Source organism: Protomyctophum bolini (genome assembly GCF_963924005.1).
Source record: "Protomyctophum bolini genome assembly, chromosome: 7".
In the NCBI taxonomy this organism is placed as follows: Eukaryota; Metazoa; Chordata; class Actinopteri; order Myctophiformes; family Myctophidae; genus Protomyctophum; species Protomyctophum bolini.
This window is the reverse complement of record NC_137868.1, coordinates 44,733,274-44,746,474: the sequence shown is the minus strand read 5'-3', so window position 1 is coordinate 44,746,474 and position 13,201 is coordinate 44,733,274. Positions and strand designations below refer to the sequence as shown.

General features: G+C 46.8%; 1 protein-coding gene across 4 annotated transcripts in view; it reads left to right on the top strand.

Moving 5' to 3' along the window:
* LOC308318481 (histone-lysine N-methyltransferase SETDB1-B-like) overlaps nucleotides 1–13,201 on the top strand; it is a 42,729-nt gene that overhangs the window by 19,367 nt on the left and 10,161 nt on the right. For all 4 annotated transcript variants that reach the window (XR_013964365.1, XM_080768051.1, XM_080768052.1 and 1 more), the window contains exons 10-18: nucleotides 456–591; nucleotides 3,396–3,573; nucleotides 4,194–4,307; nucleotides 5,637–6,036; nucleotides 6,492–6,753; nucleotides 7,808–7,898; nucleotides 9,365–9,481; nucleotides 10,756–10,925; nucleotides 11,910–12,152. Coding sequence is in view for 3 of the 4 variants with exons in the window: in XM_080768051.1 (XP_080624177.1) it covers nucleotides 456–591; nucleotides 3,396–3,573; nucleotides 4,194–4,307; nucleotides 5,637–6,036; nucleotides 6,492–6,753; nucleotides 7,808–7,898; nucleotides 9,365–9,481; nucleotides 10,756–10,925; nucleotides 11,910–12,152 (1,711 nt within the window). In the remaining variant the exon portion in view is untranslated. The remainder of the gene's footprint in view (nucleotides 1–455; nucleotides 592–3,395; nucleotides 3,574–4,193; nucleotides 4,308–5,636; nucleotides 6,037–6,491; nucleotides 6,754–7,807; nucleotides 7,899–9,364; nucleotides 9,482–10,755; nucleotides 10,926–11,909; nucleotides 12,153–13,201) is intronic.

The following is a 13,201-nucleotide window of genomic DNA, read 5'->3' as shown; positions in this document are numbered from 1 at the left end:
CCGGGTCTCTCAAGGGGGCGGGACTGCGACGCTCTATAGAGTAATGTCTTGCAGAGAAACGAGGTTCACTTCTGTGGACTCTAACATTACACCTAGCTACATGTTTAAGCACTTATTTCATATTTACATCGATTTCAGCTCTGACACTTATTTCAGCCGTGCTCTAGTAAGTGACTAATTTTGAGAAAAAGAGAAAAAAAAATCTCCTCTGGTGAAAATCTGGAATTTGCGCGATGGCAGGCTCTGAGTCAAATCTGGTCACAATAATGATTACTTTCTCCACCGCTCGCTACTGCGGAAATTCCCCCCAAAAAAGATAAAAAATGCAAGACCTTCAGCTCAGATTTTGCTACATCAGGCTGCTCATGCTCGTTCGTTGGGCACACAGGGAACGTCACAATGCTCCGACGCTAAAACGGAGCGGCTTCTTCCTGTTTTCTTTGTTACTCTTATAGGACGACAAGAGGAGCGAGTGGATCTACCGAGGCTCCACCAGACTGGAGCCCATGTACAACCTGAAGACCAACTCGGCCAGCACGCAGGAGAAGAAACTCGCCGGGGCGCTGATGAGAACCAGGCCAAATACCATGGGTAATATACCGCAATTACGCACGCACGCACGCACGCACACACACACCAGTGCTGATTTTGTCGATTAACCCATTCCGACCCGAGATCAGATTCTAAGAATGTCTTCTACATCCTGACAGTTTTCTGAAAAAGCTATGTTTCTATGTCAGACGTTTTCCATTTTTCAAAAATAGCAGACCTATAAGCTCGTAGCGCGCCACTTGGTGGCGCGCTATGAGCTTGTAGATCTGCTATTTTTCAATAGCTAAAGCATAACGTAATGCTAACACCAAAACGGGTTCCCGCCCCCAAAATGGGTTAACCCATTAAGAAGATGTCTTCTAAATCATGAAACATTTTCTGGAAAAACCTCGTGTTTTCTATATCGGTGGTTCTCAATATTTCATGTCAAGGACCCCCACAAATTATATATGTATTAGGCCGCTGACCCCCCCATCTGAAAATATGATGTTCCAGGGACCTCCCAGAAGCAAAGATTTGAGTAAAAAAAGATGTTCGCTCTGGGTGAGAAGGGTGTGAAGTTCAGTCACGCGGGAGAGACTCGGAGTAGAGCCGCTGCTCCTTCGCCTGGAAAGGAGCCAGCTTAGGTTGGTTCGGGGCATCTGGTTAGGATGCCTCTCGAGCGTTTCCCTATGAGGTCCTCGATGCACGTCCCACTGGGAGGAGACCCCCGGGGCAGACCAAGGTGCAGTTGGAGGGAACGATGCCTTGGAACGTCTCGGAATCCCCCAGGAGGAAGTTATTAATGTTGCTCTGGAGAGGGGAAGTCTGGAGCTCTCTGGTGGAGCTGTTGCCCCCGCGACCCGACTACGGATAAGCGGTTGAAGATGGATGTTCGCTCTGAAAGAATATACTGTATATTCAAAGATTTGAGGCACATTTTCACGATTTTTCAAAAATGGCAGACGTCGAGTGCTGCGCTATGAGCTTGTAGATCTGCTATTTTTCAATAGCTAGTAGATCTGCTATTTTTCAATAGCTAAAGTATTACACAATGCTTAAAACACCAAAAGGGGTTCCTGCCCAGAATGGGTTAAAACTATGACCAAAACTGTCCGTCAACTACCTTTTTTCACTGCCGAAAACGAAATAAAAACAAAACTTTGATGACTAAGACTAAATATATTGACAATTTCGTCAAACAAATATAAACTAGACTAAAATATTAGGGAGCGACTAGTGAAAAAGATTTCCAAGGCATTTTATGTTCGGTTACGCTTGGGTGGGAAAAAAAGAGCTGCACCACTCAGTTCACACGGGTGCGATTTATTATCTTTTTATCGTGAAAATGTGGTGCAAATCTTTGAATCTATATTCTTTCAGAGTGGACGTTTTTAACTCAACTCTTTGCTTCTGGGGGGGTCCCTGGAACTACATATGTTGAGACAGGGGGGGGGGGGTCGGCGGCCAAATACATATAATTTTGGGGGTCCTTGACATGAAATGGTTTGAGAACCACTGACATAGAAACATAGGGTTTTTCAGAAAACTTCTACAAACTTTAGAAGACATTTGTAGAATCGTCCTCGGGTCTAAATGGGTTAAGTAATGTTTCAGTAATATTGGAAATGCGGCATTCAGTGGCAAAATATACAGTTCCACAATGTTTCACCTGGCAAACAATGTTGCAATTTACACAATGACTAAGCAGTCATTCACATGCACTGAAAATCACTAAACGTGTGGGACTACCTTCGACTACCTTCGTTACGATTTTAACGGTTCCGGATCCCTCTTTAACGGTTACGGTTCCCAACGGTACCCTTAACGGATCCTAATATTGTTTTTTTCTGACATATGTATATGTTGTCTTTAATGTTCAGATTAATTTAATATGAAGGACCCCTTACCCTAATGGAAACGAGCCATATAAAATCCTCTTAGCAGACCTTGTATTGAACTGTAGGCTACGTTCCTGTGCTTTTTTTCTGCAAACTGTTTCTAAAGTAATCAATCTATGGAGCTATATATGCACCTAAACGCAACAGCCACGCGATTAATTTAGAGCCACATCAAAAGCAGTTGAGTTGCGTATAAGTTGTAAAAAAAATAAGTGCAGACAAATTGATTTGGCTCTATAGTTAACGTGATTAATATATCTGACAAATATCATAGAGAAAGACGTCGAGTCATTGGCGTTCTAAATTAACACCATTAACAGCCCTTATGCTCATGTCGCCGCAGAGCAGCGCCAAAAAAATACATCTTTCTAGCGACATCAAAGCTAGCTTTCGACAATACTGTCCCAGTCCCTCTCGCTCCGCGGCGGTCGCTGAATGCACAGAACAGTGGACCCCCCCACTCACCCATGTAGGTGGGGTGTGACGTCACCCCAGGCTCTGCTCGCTTTGCATGCACAGACACAGCGGAGCTAAATGACGACCGATGAGAACCGTTTGGGGGGGGGGGGAACCGTTAATTAAAAAAAGAAAAACGATGGAACCGGCTCCGGATCCGCAATGTCGGAAACCGGGTCTGAAATGGACCCCGATGAGCTTTGTGAGCGTTGTGAGTGAGCTTGTAGATCGGCTATTTTCTGCAAGTGTATAAAATCAGTCGGGCATCATCAAGGCCCGGGCAAAATACCTTTTAGTCGACTAAATCGACTGTAGATTTAGTCGAGTAAAATCTTATGATATTTAGTCCACTGAAACTGGACTCGCACTAAAACATTCCGGGTGACTAAAACTAAAAATCTAAATGGTCTGCCAAAAACGACACATGATTTGAACCCACTTTTTATTTTACATTCCTCATTGCCCCTCTCTCTCTCTCTCTCTCTCTCTCTCTCTCTCTCTCTGTAGGAGGTATGAGGAGTAAAGGTCCCGTGGTCCAGTACACCAGCGAGGGTCCCGTACTAGCGTCGCCCTCCAAAGGTCCTCAACTGACGCCCGTCGCATCGCCGCCCTCCCTCCTCGCCACCCCGCCCTCCCTCGCCCTGCCACCCCCATACCCAACCGCCCTGGCACCCCCACGATTTGAGTAAGTGTTAACCCATTCTGACCTGAGATCAGATTCAAAAAAATGTCTTCTACACATCCTGACAGCTTTCTGAAAAAGCCATGTTTCCATGTCAGTCGTTCTTCGATTTAAAAAAAAAACAGCAGACCTACAAGCTCGTAGCGCGCCACTCGGTGGCGCGCTATGAGCTTGTAGATCTGCTATTTTTCAATAGCTAAAGCATAGCATAAATGCTAACACCAAAAGGAGATTCCGCCCCCAAAATGGGTTTAAAAGAGTTTTCCATTTCAAACCGCGCTGCATAAATAAAGCGACTGTGTTTAGAGGCTCAATAGCTCTTCCCCATGACCTACGCATCTAAAATATGAACGCTTCTAAAGACTCTTAGCTAGTGATTTGTCCGATTTAGCCCAAACCACTGCTATTGTAATTGTCTCAGCAGTTCATTTAAGGATGTGATGGAATCACTTCCTCGTTTCTTCAATGGTGGAACCTTGTTCCTCCAATTCCTTCGGTTCCCAATCCTACACTCGTATACTTCAGTGTACTTGCTCAAGGACACCAGGGGAACGTTTAAGATGAAACGTTTACAAACAAGAAAACCATATAACGCGTGTGTGTGTGTGTGTCTGTGTTTCAAGTTACAGCAACAAACACCAGATGGCGAAGAAGAGCACGTCTCCGTTCATTCCGGGGATCGGAGGAACTCACGCGTCCAAAATGCTGCAGATGAGCACCAGTCCCACGATCAGCAGGTCATTATTTCTGTTCATTTGACCGTCGTTGTCGTTTTGTATTGTAAACCCATTCTGACCTGAGATCAGATTCATACGAGGTTTCCACTGGACACACACTGGTCTGATTAACCCATTCTGACCTGAGATCAGATTCTAAAAATGTCAGTCGTTATTCGATTTTTCAAAAATCGCAGACCTACAAGCTCGTAGCGCGCCTCTCGGTGGCGCGCTACGAGCTTGTAGATCTGCTATTTTTCATGTTGTAGTGTCGTTTTGTGTAGTCGACAGGCAATTTTTCTCAATAAAAGCTCTCGTAGCTTTTATTGAGAAAAATCGCTTTGAGGGGAAAAGGAAGTTGCCGCCCCGTTGTTCCTGCCTGTCGACTACAAAACGATACTACGACATGACGTGACGATGTCATCCGCTCCCCGACAGGATCATATACCCTAAATGGAATGGTGCCCAGGCTAGAGTACGCATGTCTTTCTTTGTGTAATTCACCATCTAATCGTGCGGTCCGCTGGACCGATGAGCACCATATATTTTGTGCAACGCGCCATCGCGCCACGGAAGTAAATGGTGCATTTATATAGCGCTTGCATTTATCCAAGGCGCTTTACATAGATTGTGCATTACATTCACCCATTCACACACACGCACACACACACACACACACACACATTCATACACGGATGGCAGCGGAAACCATGCAAAGCACTAGCTCTGGTCCATAGCCTTCTACTGCTTCAGTATAAGGCTATGGGACTTTCGTTTTAAATCTCAAATCGGAATCAGACCAGCCTCTCCTCTTAAATAAAAATAATGTTTTTCTACTCACCAAAACAAAGGCGGGTCGTGTCATTAGAAAGCCTACTTTCCTTAGTGGACGCACTCTGAGCCTCACAAAAGCAAAAGCGCCCCTCACTTCACACGAGTGTGGTTTTTGTTGCGAACGCAGTGAGCACTTACTATGAGACCTAGCAGATCATGTCTGTGTGTCCGTCCGTGTGTCTGTGTGTCACGCTTTTGTGCCCATATATGGAGCTGCTCTGGGGACTCCTTATATGGTTATGGCTGAGTCATGGTGACATGAGTGTGACGGCGTGGTCCAACTTGTGCCCATTTATGGAGCTGCTTTGGGGACTCCTTATATAAATCTTAAAAAAAAAACAAATATGTACGAGCTGCGTTCGCTTCCCGCGTTTGCGCGTCTTACTGGTTATATATATAACTAAGCAATACGATTCAGTCGGGTCAACCTGCTCTCTGCCCGGAACCAAACGGAACTAAATGAAACCCTTTCTCTCTCTCTCTCTCTCTCTCTCTCTCTCTCAACCCTCTCCGTAGACCTCCGAGTTCCGCCGTGTCTTCGCTGGGTTCTCCGTCGCCCTCCATCGGCCTCTCCTCCGCCACCGCCACCACCACCACGAGATACATCGTGGTGGCGCCTCCGCCCCAGCTCCTCCCGCCCCCGCCGCCCCCTCCTCCCCCCACTCCCATGGTGCTCCTCGCCCCCCCTCCTCCTCCTCCTCCCCCCGCCGCCGTGCCCCAGGCCATCATGCCCCAGCACAAGACGTACCGCGCGCCCACCGACCGCATCTTCTACATGGCGCACGGCTGCAACGCGGGCTGCCTGAACCGCGTGCGGCCGGCGCGCGCCGACGCCCACCGGGGCTGCAACCCGCTGCTGAAGCCCCTGCTGTACGACTTCAGGCGCATGACGGGCCGGCGCAAGGTCAACCGCAAGGTAGGAGGACCGCCATTTTAGTTTTAGTCATAGTCTCTTGAATAGTTTTCAATTGGTTTTAGTCACCTGGAATGTTCTAGTGTTTAGTCTAGTTTTAGTCGACTAAATGTCATACGATTTTTAGTCGACTAAATCTACGGTTGATTTAGTCGGCTAAAATGTGTTCTGACAGGCCTTGGTGTCGTTGTAATGACATATTTTACACTTTGGTTGAATGCTGAAAATAGCAGATGTTGTGAGATTGTATATCTGCTAGATGCCACGCTATACGAGCTGTACATGAAGAACCACAGACATAGGTTTTTTTTTTTTTAGGAATTCTCCGGATTTGTAGAATCGTCCTCACAGTTCTAAATGGGTCAAGTACTTTTTTTTCTCCGTCCGACCCACGGGCTTGAACCCAACTGAACGTCTCTCTCTCTCTCTCTCGCCCTCCCTCTCTCTCTCTCTGGAAGATGTCGTTCCACGTCATCTACAAGGCCCCGTGCGGCCTCTGCCTGCGGAACATGTCGGAGATCCAGAAGTACCTGTTCCAGTCGCGCTGCGACTTCCTCTTCCTGGAGATGTTCTGCCTGGACCCCTACGTGCTGGTGGACCGGCCCTTCCAGCCCCAGCGGCCCTTCTACTACATCTCCGACATCACCGAGGGCAACGAGGACATCCCCCTCAGCTGTGTCAACGAGATCGACCAGACGCCGCCGCCCAGCGTCGTCTACAGTGAGACACACACACACACACACACACTAGGGCATTCACTTCTAGTCATTTTTTACTCGTTGACCAGTTGTTTAACTACCTATTATGTAAAAAAAAAAAATAATAAAAACTGTGTGTACATTGGTGACTATAACTATAACCAGGGCTGCACATAAGCCGTGCGCCAGCGCGCATGCGTCGTCAAAATTCAAAATGCGCTGTCAACCAAGCGCCGGGGAAGCGCTTCTGCGTACCAACAGCTGGGGGCCGCCTAGAATGATTATTATGACCAGAATACTAGTAAATTCTGTTGGGCGAAAGCATTTTCAACCCGACTGCCACTCAAAGTGGCTACTGGCCAATCGCAGCATGTCTTGCACGTACTGTACAACAAGAGCCATTCTAGGGCTAAATCTAGCGTTGCAATACCCTCCATTGACTCCCCACTCATCAATACCCTCCATTGACTCCCCACTCATCAATACCCTCCATTGACTCCCCACTCATCAATACCCTCCATTGACTCCCCACTCATCAATACCCTCCATTGACTCCCCACTCATCAATACCCTCCATTGACTCCCCACTCATCAATACCCTCCATTGACTCCCCACTCATCAATACCCTCCATTGACTCCCCACTCATCCAATAAATATCGTTTTGCTATAAGTCATTCATCCCTCTTTTATCCATCCGGCGAGACGGGTCGCCGCATTTTAGGAGCACCAAGAAAACTCCTCCAGGTGCTCCTCTGAGTACTAGACCAAAAAAAGTTGTGTGCAGCCCTGACTATAATCTACCTGATCTTGAGGCCTACAAAATAAAATAAAAATGATAATTTTCTTTCTTATCAACTAGTACCAACGTTAAAGGTCGACTAGTGTATTTACTAGTCGACTATTTAACTAGTCGACTAGTTGCTTAAAGCCCTAAAACGCACACACACAAACACGAGGAAAACACACACACACACACACACACACACACACACACACACACACACACACACACACACACATGCATCAATGAATGATCCGTAACCTTGTACTCTTGGTCTCCTCCTCCTCCTCCAGGTAAGGAGCGTATTCCAGAGAAAGGAGTGCATATAAACACCAGTGCAGACTTCCTGGTTGGATGTGACTGTACCGACGGCTGCATAGACAAGTAAGTCTGCCTCGGTTCACTGTCTTTTTTTTCTTTTTTAGTTCTTCGTTTTATAGTGACTCATAGGAATAGACAACCGGGTATAGTCTGGTGACCACCGGAGAGACGGGTGACAGCCGGGAATGTAGACGGCACCCGGGTGAGCAGTATGGGTTTGGCGGCGCCCCAGCCTGTGTCCTCCGTGAGGAGGAAGCCCAACAGCCCTCGGTGAGGCCTTCAGGAGGGCCATTCGAGCAGCAAGCGGAGCACCACCTTCTCGCTCGGGTGGAGTCTGCGGAACCCATATGCCCACCACTCCTGAATGAAGTGTCTGGTGCTGGGGACTCTGGTGCAACGCACAGGCCCTGGGCCTGGTGAGAGCAGGAGTGGACCTGGTGAGACGTAGGAGGGGCCCGGACAGGAGTCAACCCACAGAGCCTATAGTCCTTCCATGCGCCAGAAGCGTACCTCCCAGCCCCGGCAGAGTAGTTCTGGAGTAGTTCCAACATATTGTGTGGCCCTGGTTTTTCCACTGATTGAGGGTAGCTACTGGGACGTAAGTCGGGACTTGATCAACCCCGGCTGGGTCGACTGAGTGAGGGGTATGATGTTTGTAGACCCGAAACCCCGATGACACGTCCCAGGTGCATCCATGGAATGTATTCTTTTTAGTTTAATATGTGACATCATTTAGTTCTGATGAACCAACTAAATGCAAAAAGCGGCACTCCAAAATAAAAGATGCAATGCTGACTCAGACGCAATTTCTCTGTGTGCTCTGAAGAAGGCTCTGCCGAAACGCCTCGGCGTTCTCAAATGAACATGAGGCATTGCATTCTGAGCCAGTCTTGCATCTTTTATTTTTGGACTTTTTTTCTATTTACCGGTAGTTGGTTTATGAGTTTAAAGGAGCATTTCATGCTAGACGGCTTTCTTACCTTTATTTGTAGTCGTTACGTTCCCACCAATGAGGTCCAGGTGTTATTTTGTGCAAAAGCGCATTATTGGCTCCCTTACCATAAGCCCTCAATTAATTGCATTGAATTGAATGGGGGCTATGGGGTCACGGGTGTTGTGCTAATTTGCTAATTTCCATTGCTCAACGCTCAAATAGTGTAATAGTGTAAATAGTATCCCAAGCGGGGCACTTTACTACTTATTTCGATGGAAATAAGCGAATTAGCACAAAAACCCAACCCCCATTGAGAGCTTATATTAGGGGAAATAGCCAATAATGCACTTTTGCACAAAACAACACCTGGACCTCTTTGGTGGGAACGTAACGACTACAAATAAAGGTAAAGAAAGCCTTCTAGCATGGAGTCCTCCTTTAAGTTATTTTCAAAGCTGAGCACCCACTGCCTCAACCAAAGGGCAGATTCCAGAGGAAGCGCACCTGCCTTTTCTTTCTTTATCATTTAGTCATGCTCGTGCATTGTGTGTGTGTGTGTGTGTGTGTGTGTGTGTGTGTGTGTGTGTGTGTGCAGGACCAAGTGTTTGTGTCACCAGCTGACGCTGCAGGCGACGGCGTGCACCCCGGGCGCTCAGACCAACTACAGCGCAGGTTACACACAAAAAAGGCTGGAGGAGTGTCTTCCTACTGGGTGAGACGCACACACAGCCTCTCTCTCTCTCTCTCTCACACACTCACACACACTCACACAAATGGCTGGAGGAGTGTCTTCCTACTGGGTGAGACGCACACACAGCCTCTCTCTCTCTCTCTCACACACACACACACACACACACACACACACACACACACAAAAAAGGCTGGAGGAGTGTCTTCCTACTGGGTGAGACACACACACACACTCTCTCTCTCTCTCTCTCACACACTCACACACACACACACAAAAAAGGCTGGAGGAGTGTCTTCCTACTGGGTGAGACGCACACACACACTCTCTCTCTCTCTCTCTCTCTCACACACACACACACACACACACACACACACACACACAAAAAAGGCTGGAGGAGTGTCTTCCTACTGGGTGAGACGCGCACACTCTCTCTCTCTCTCTCTCACACACTCACACACACACACAAATGGCTGGAGGAGTGTCTTCCTACTGGGTGAGATGCGCACACACACACACACACACACACACACACACACGGTTCCTCAGTGGGGTTACTAGAGGTGAAACATTACAGTAAAGTTTAAACGACACAGGGTTGATGGAGCTGCTTGACCATTGAGCGATTTAAAGCTGCTATAGGCAATAATATGTTATAACATTTTAATTACCTTTTTATTTTATTTTCTTTGGTATTCAGACAGCCAGCAATGGGTCGAACGCTCCCAACAAAATGTATAGTCTCTGTGACACCATATAGGGCGCCGCAATCTGCATTCAAAGATGTTCCTAGAAGCTTTTGTCGTTGGTTGATTTGCCCGTCTGCTTCCTGATTGGTTAGTCATTGCGACCAGGTTTTTTCTTTTTTTTTATACCAATGACAAAGCTTCTAGGAACATCTTTGAATGCAGATTGTGGCCCCTATAGATGTGTCACAGAGCCTTTGGGAGCGTTATACCCATTGCTGGCTGTCTGAATACCAAAAAATGGAGAAAAAAAGGTCATTAAATATAAAGGCTAATAACAAAAGCCATTTTGGGAGGGAACCCCTTTTGGTGTTAGCACTACGTTATGCCACCGAGTGGCGCGCTATACGAGCTTGTAGGTCTGCTATTTTTGACTGACATAGAAACATAGCTTTTTTCAGAAAACTGTCAGGATGTAGAATCTGATCTCAGGTCAGAATGGGTTCAGTATAAAGGCTAATAACAAAAGCTTTAAATCAATTATGTCTCTCCCTCTCTCTCCCTCTCTCCCTCTATCTCTCTCTCCCCCCCCCTCCCTCCCCCCCCAACCAGCATCTACGAGTGCAACAAGCGGTGCAAGTGCTGCGCGGCCATGTGCACCAACCGCCTCGTTCAGCACGGCCTGCAGGTGCGCCTGCAGCTGTTCAAGACCCAGAACAAGGGCTGGGGCATCCGCTGTCTGGACGACGCCGCCAAGGGCTCCTACATCTGCATCTACGCCGGTACTACGGACACACACTGCACACACGCTGCCATAATGGCAGACCAAGAAGAGTAATTCATTATACGGAGCGGGATTTTTGATTTTGATTTACAATTCATAGGAGAGCAGTACAGAATATTCAGGATTGCACAAAAAAGTCTGAGGACTCATTTCCATTGTGATCCAAATAAATAGTTACAGTACAGCATGTGATAAGAAGAACATGTGTACTAACATTACAATGCTAATGACATTTACAACCGGCCATCATAGATCAATAAACAAAAGACAATAAATTGATATAAATGGATAAATACAGCACTATACTAACTTGCCCATCAGCCACTTTTTCTGACTGGGCAAATTGAATGTCCCTTCACCCTCCACCCCTGTATATTTAAATGAGCTTCTACCTACCCTATGTCTCAGGTTTGGTGGTTTAAGATCAGCTACACTATAGCCCTTGTGTTCAAACTATGGAACTGGTTAACACAATCAGTAACCTTTTTATATATAATATTTTGGGCATTGTTCTTTTAAAATGTTATAGACCATAATGAGTCTCCGTTGTATTCTGCCTTCCACTGGGAGCCAATTTAATTCTCTAAAATGGTTAAGTGCCAATGTGGGTTCTTGGGGAGAGATAAAGGACTATACCCTCATTAGTTTAGTTTTTGGTATTTTTTAGATAAGCTGCTGTACCAGGTTAGGCAGGTGTAATCATGCGGAGATAATCGCATGATGAAAAGATCCTCTGCGATGGGAGCTGTTTTTTCAGTGACCACGTGATTTCCTTTTTTGACTGTTTACTGTACAAGAACAGTCAAACGGTGACTCGCATGTTTGTGCAAGGGGTGCCAAATCTCCTCTCCCAAAAATTGGGAACCAGTGATCTAAATTCTCCCTCTCTCTCCCTTCCGTTCTCTCTCTCTCTCTGTCTCTCTCCCCCCTCCCTCCCTCCCTCCCTCCCTCCCTCCCTCCCTCTCTCTCTCTCTCTCTCCAGGCAAGATCCTGACGGACGACTTCGCCGACAAGGAGGGCCTGGAGATGGGCGACGAGTACTTTGCCAACCTGGACCACATCGAGAGCGTGGAGAACTTCAAGGAGGGCTACGAGAGCGAGGCGCACTGCTCCGACAGCGAGGGCAGCGGCGTGGACATGTCCCGCATGAAGATCCAGCCGTCCGGCGGCGGCGGCAACAACGCCGGCGCGCGGCCGCAAGGGAAGAGGGACGGCAAGGGCAAAGGTGAGGGAGCGGCGGCGGCACAGGCTTTAGTTTAGGACATGGGTTTTCAACAGGTGGTCCGTTGTGGACCACTGGTGGTCCATGGAGGTATTGCATGTGGTCCCTGACCATGCATTTAGTAATGTATAGGATTTGTTTTAAATGTTCTTTCCACTAGTTGAGAAACCGTCAACTAGTGACCTGTGATGAGTCCATCCATGTACGGTAGTCATTCACTGCGAAGTTCCAAGTTCAAGGAATTCAACAGAAAAAGGGAGTTAGAATCTCAAGAAGGGGGAAGTGCACCGGATTGTCTGGTTGAGTCATTATTATTATTAGGACATTTTACCAGTAGTAGTCAACGGTTGAGAAACAGTGGGATATGTATACACATGGCATGCATAGCAAGTGTTCACTTACAAAAGCACTGATCTTAGCCCATATCCCCAGTTCCCCACCCAACACAATAGTGGTCCCCAGGTTGATTCGAAGTCAGGGTGGTGGTCCCTGGTTCACAATCAGTTGAAAACCCCGTGGTTTAGGACATACTATTGGGCCGACCGTCGTTACACCGACAACCTACCTGACCGTAACCCATTCTGACCTGAGATCAGATTCTAAAAATGTCTTCTACATCCTGACAGTTTTCCATTCTGACCCGAGATCAGATTCCAAAAAAAGTCTTCTACTTCCTGACAGTTGTCTGAAAAAGCTATGTTTCTATGTCAGTCGTTCTTCGATTTTTCAAAAAAATAGCAGACCTACAAGCTCGTAGCGCGCCACCGAGAGCTTGTAGATCTGCTATTTTTCAATGGCTAAAGCATAATGTAATGCTAACACCAAAAGGGGGTTCCCGACCTAAAATGGGTTAAAAGGACAACTTTAGTTTTTTTTCAACCACGGTTCATGTTTTAGGTTGTTATTAGAGAAAGTAAAAGATTTTTTTTCATGTGCTGCTTTCTTTTGTTTTAGGGATTTTAGCTGTTTTTGACAGGGGGGCATTCGAGCATGGGGCTGAATATGTATTTCTTTACAAAATGTTACAAAAGTGTTACAAAAAGTGATTTTAT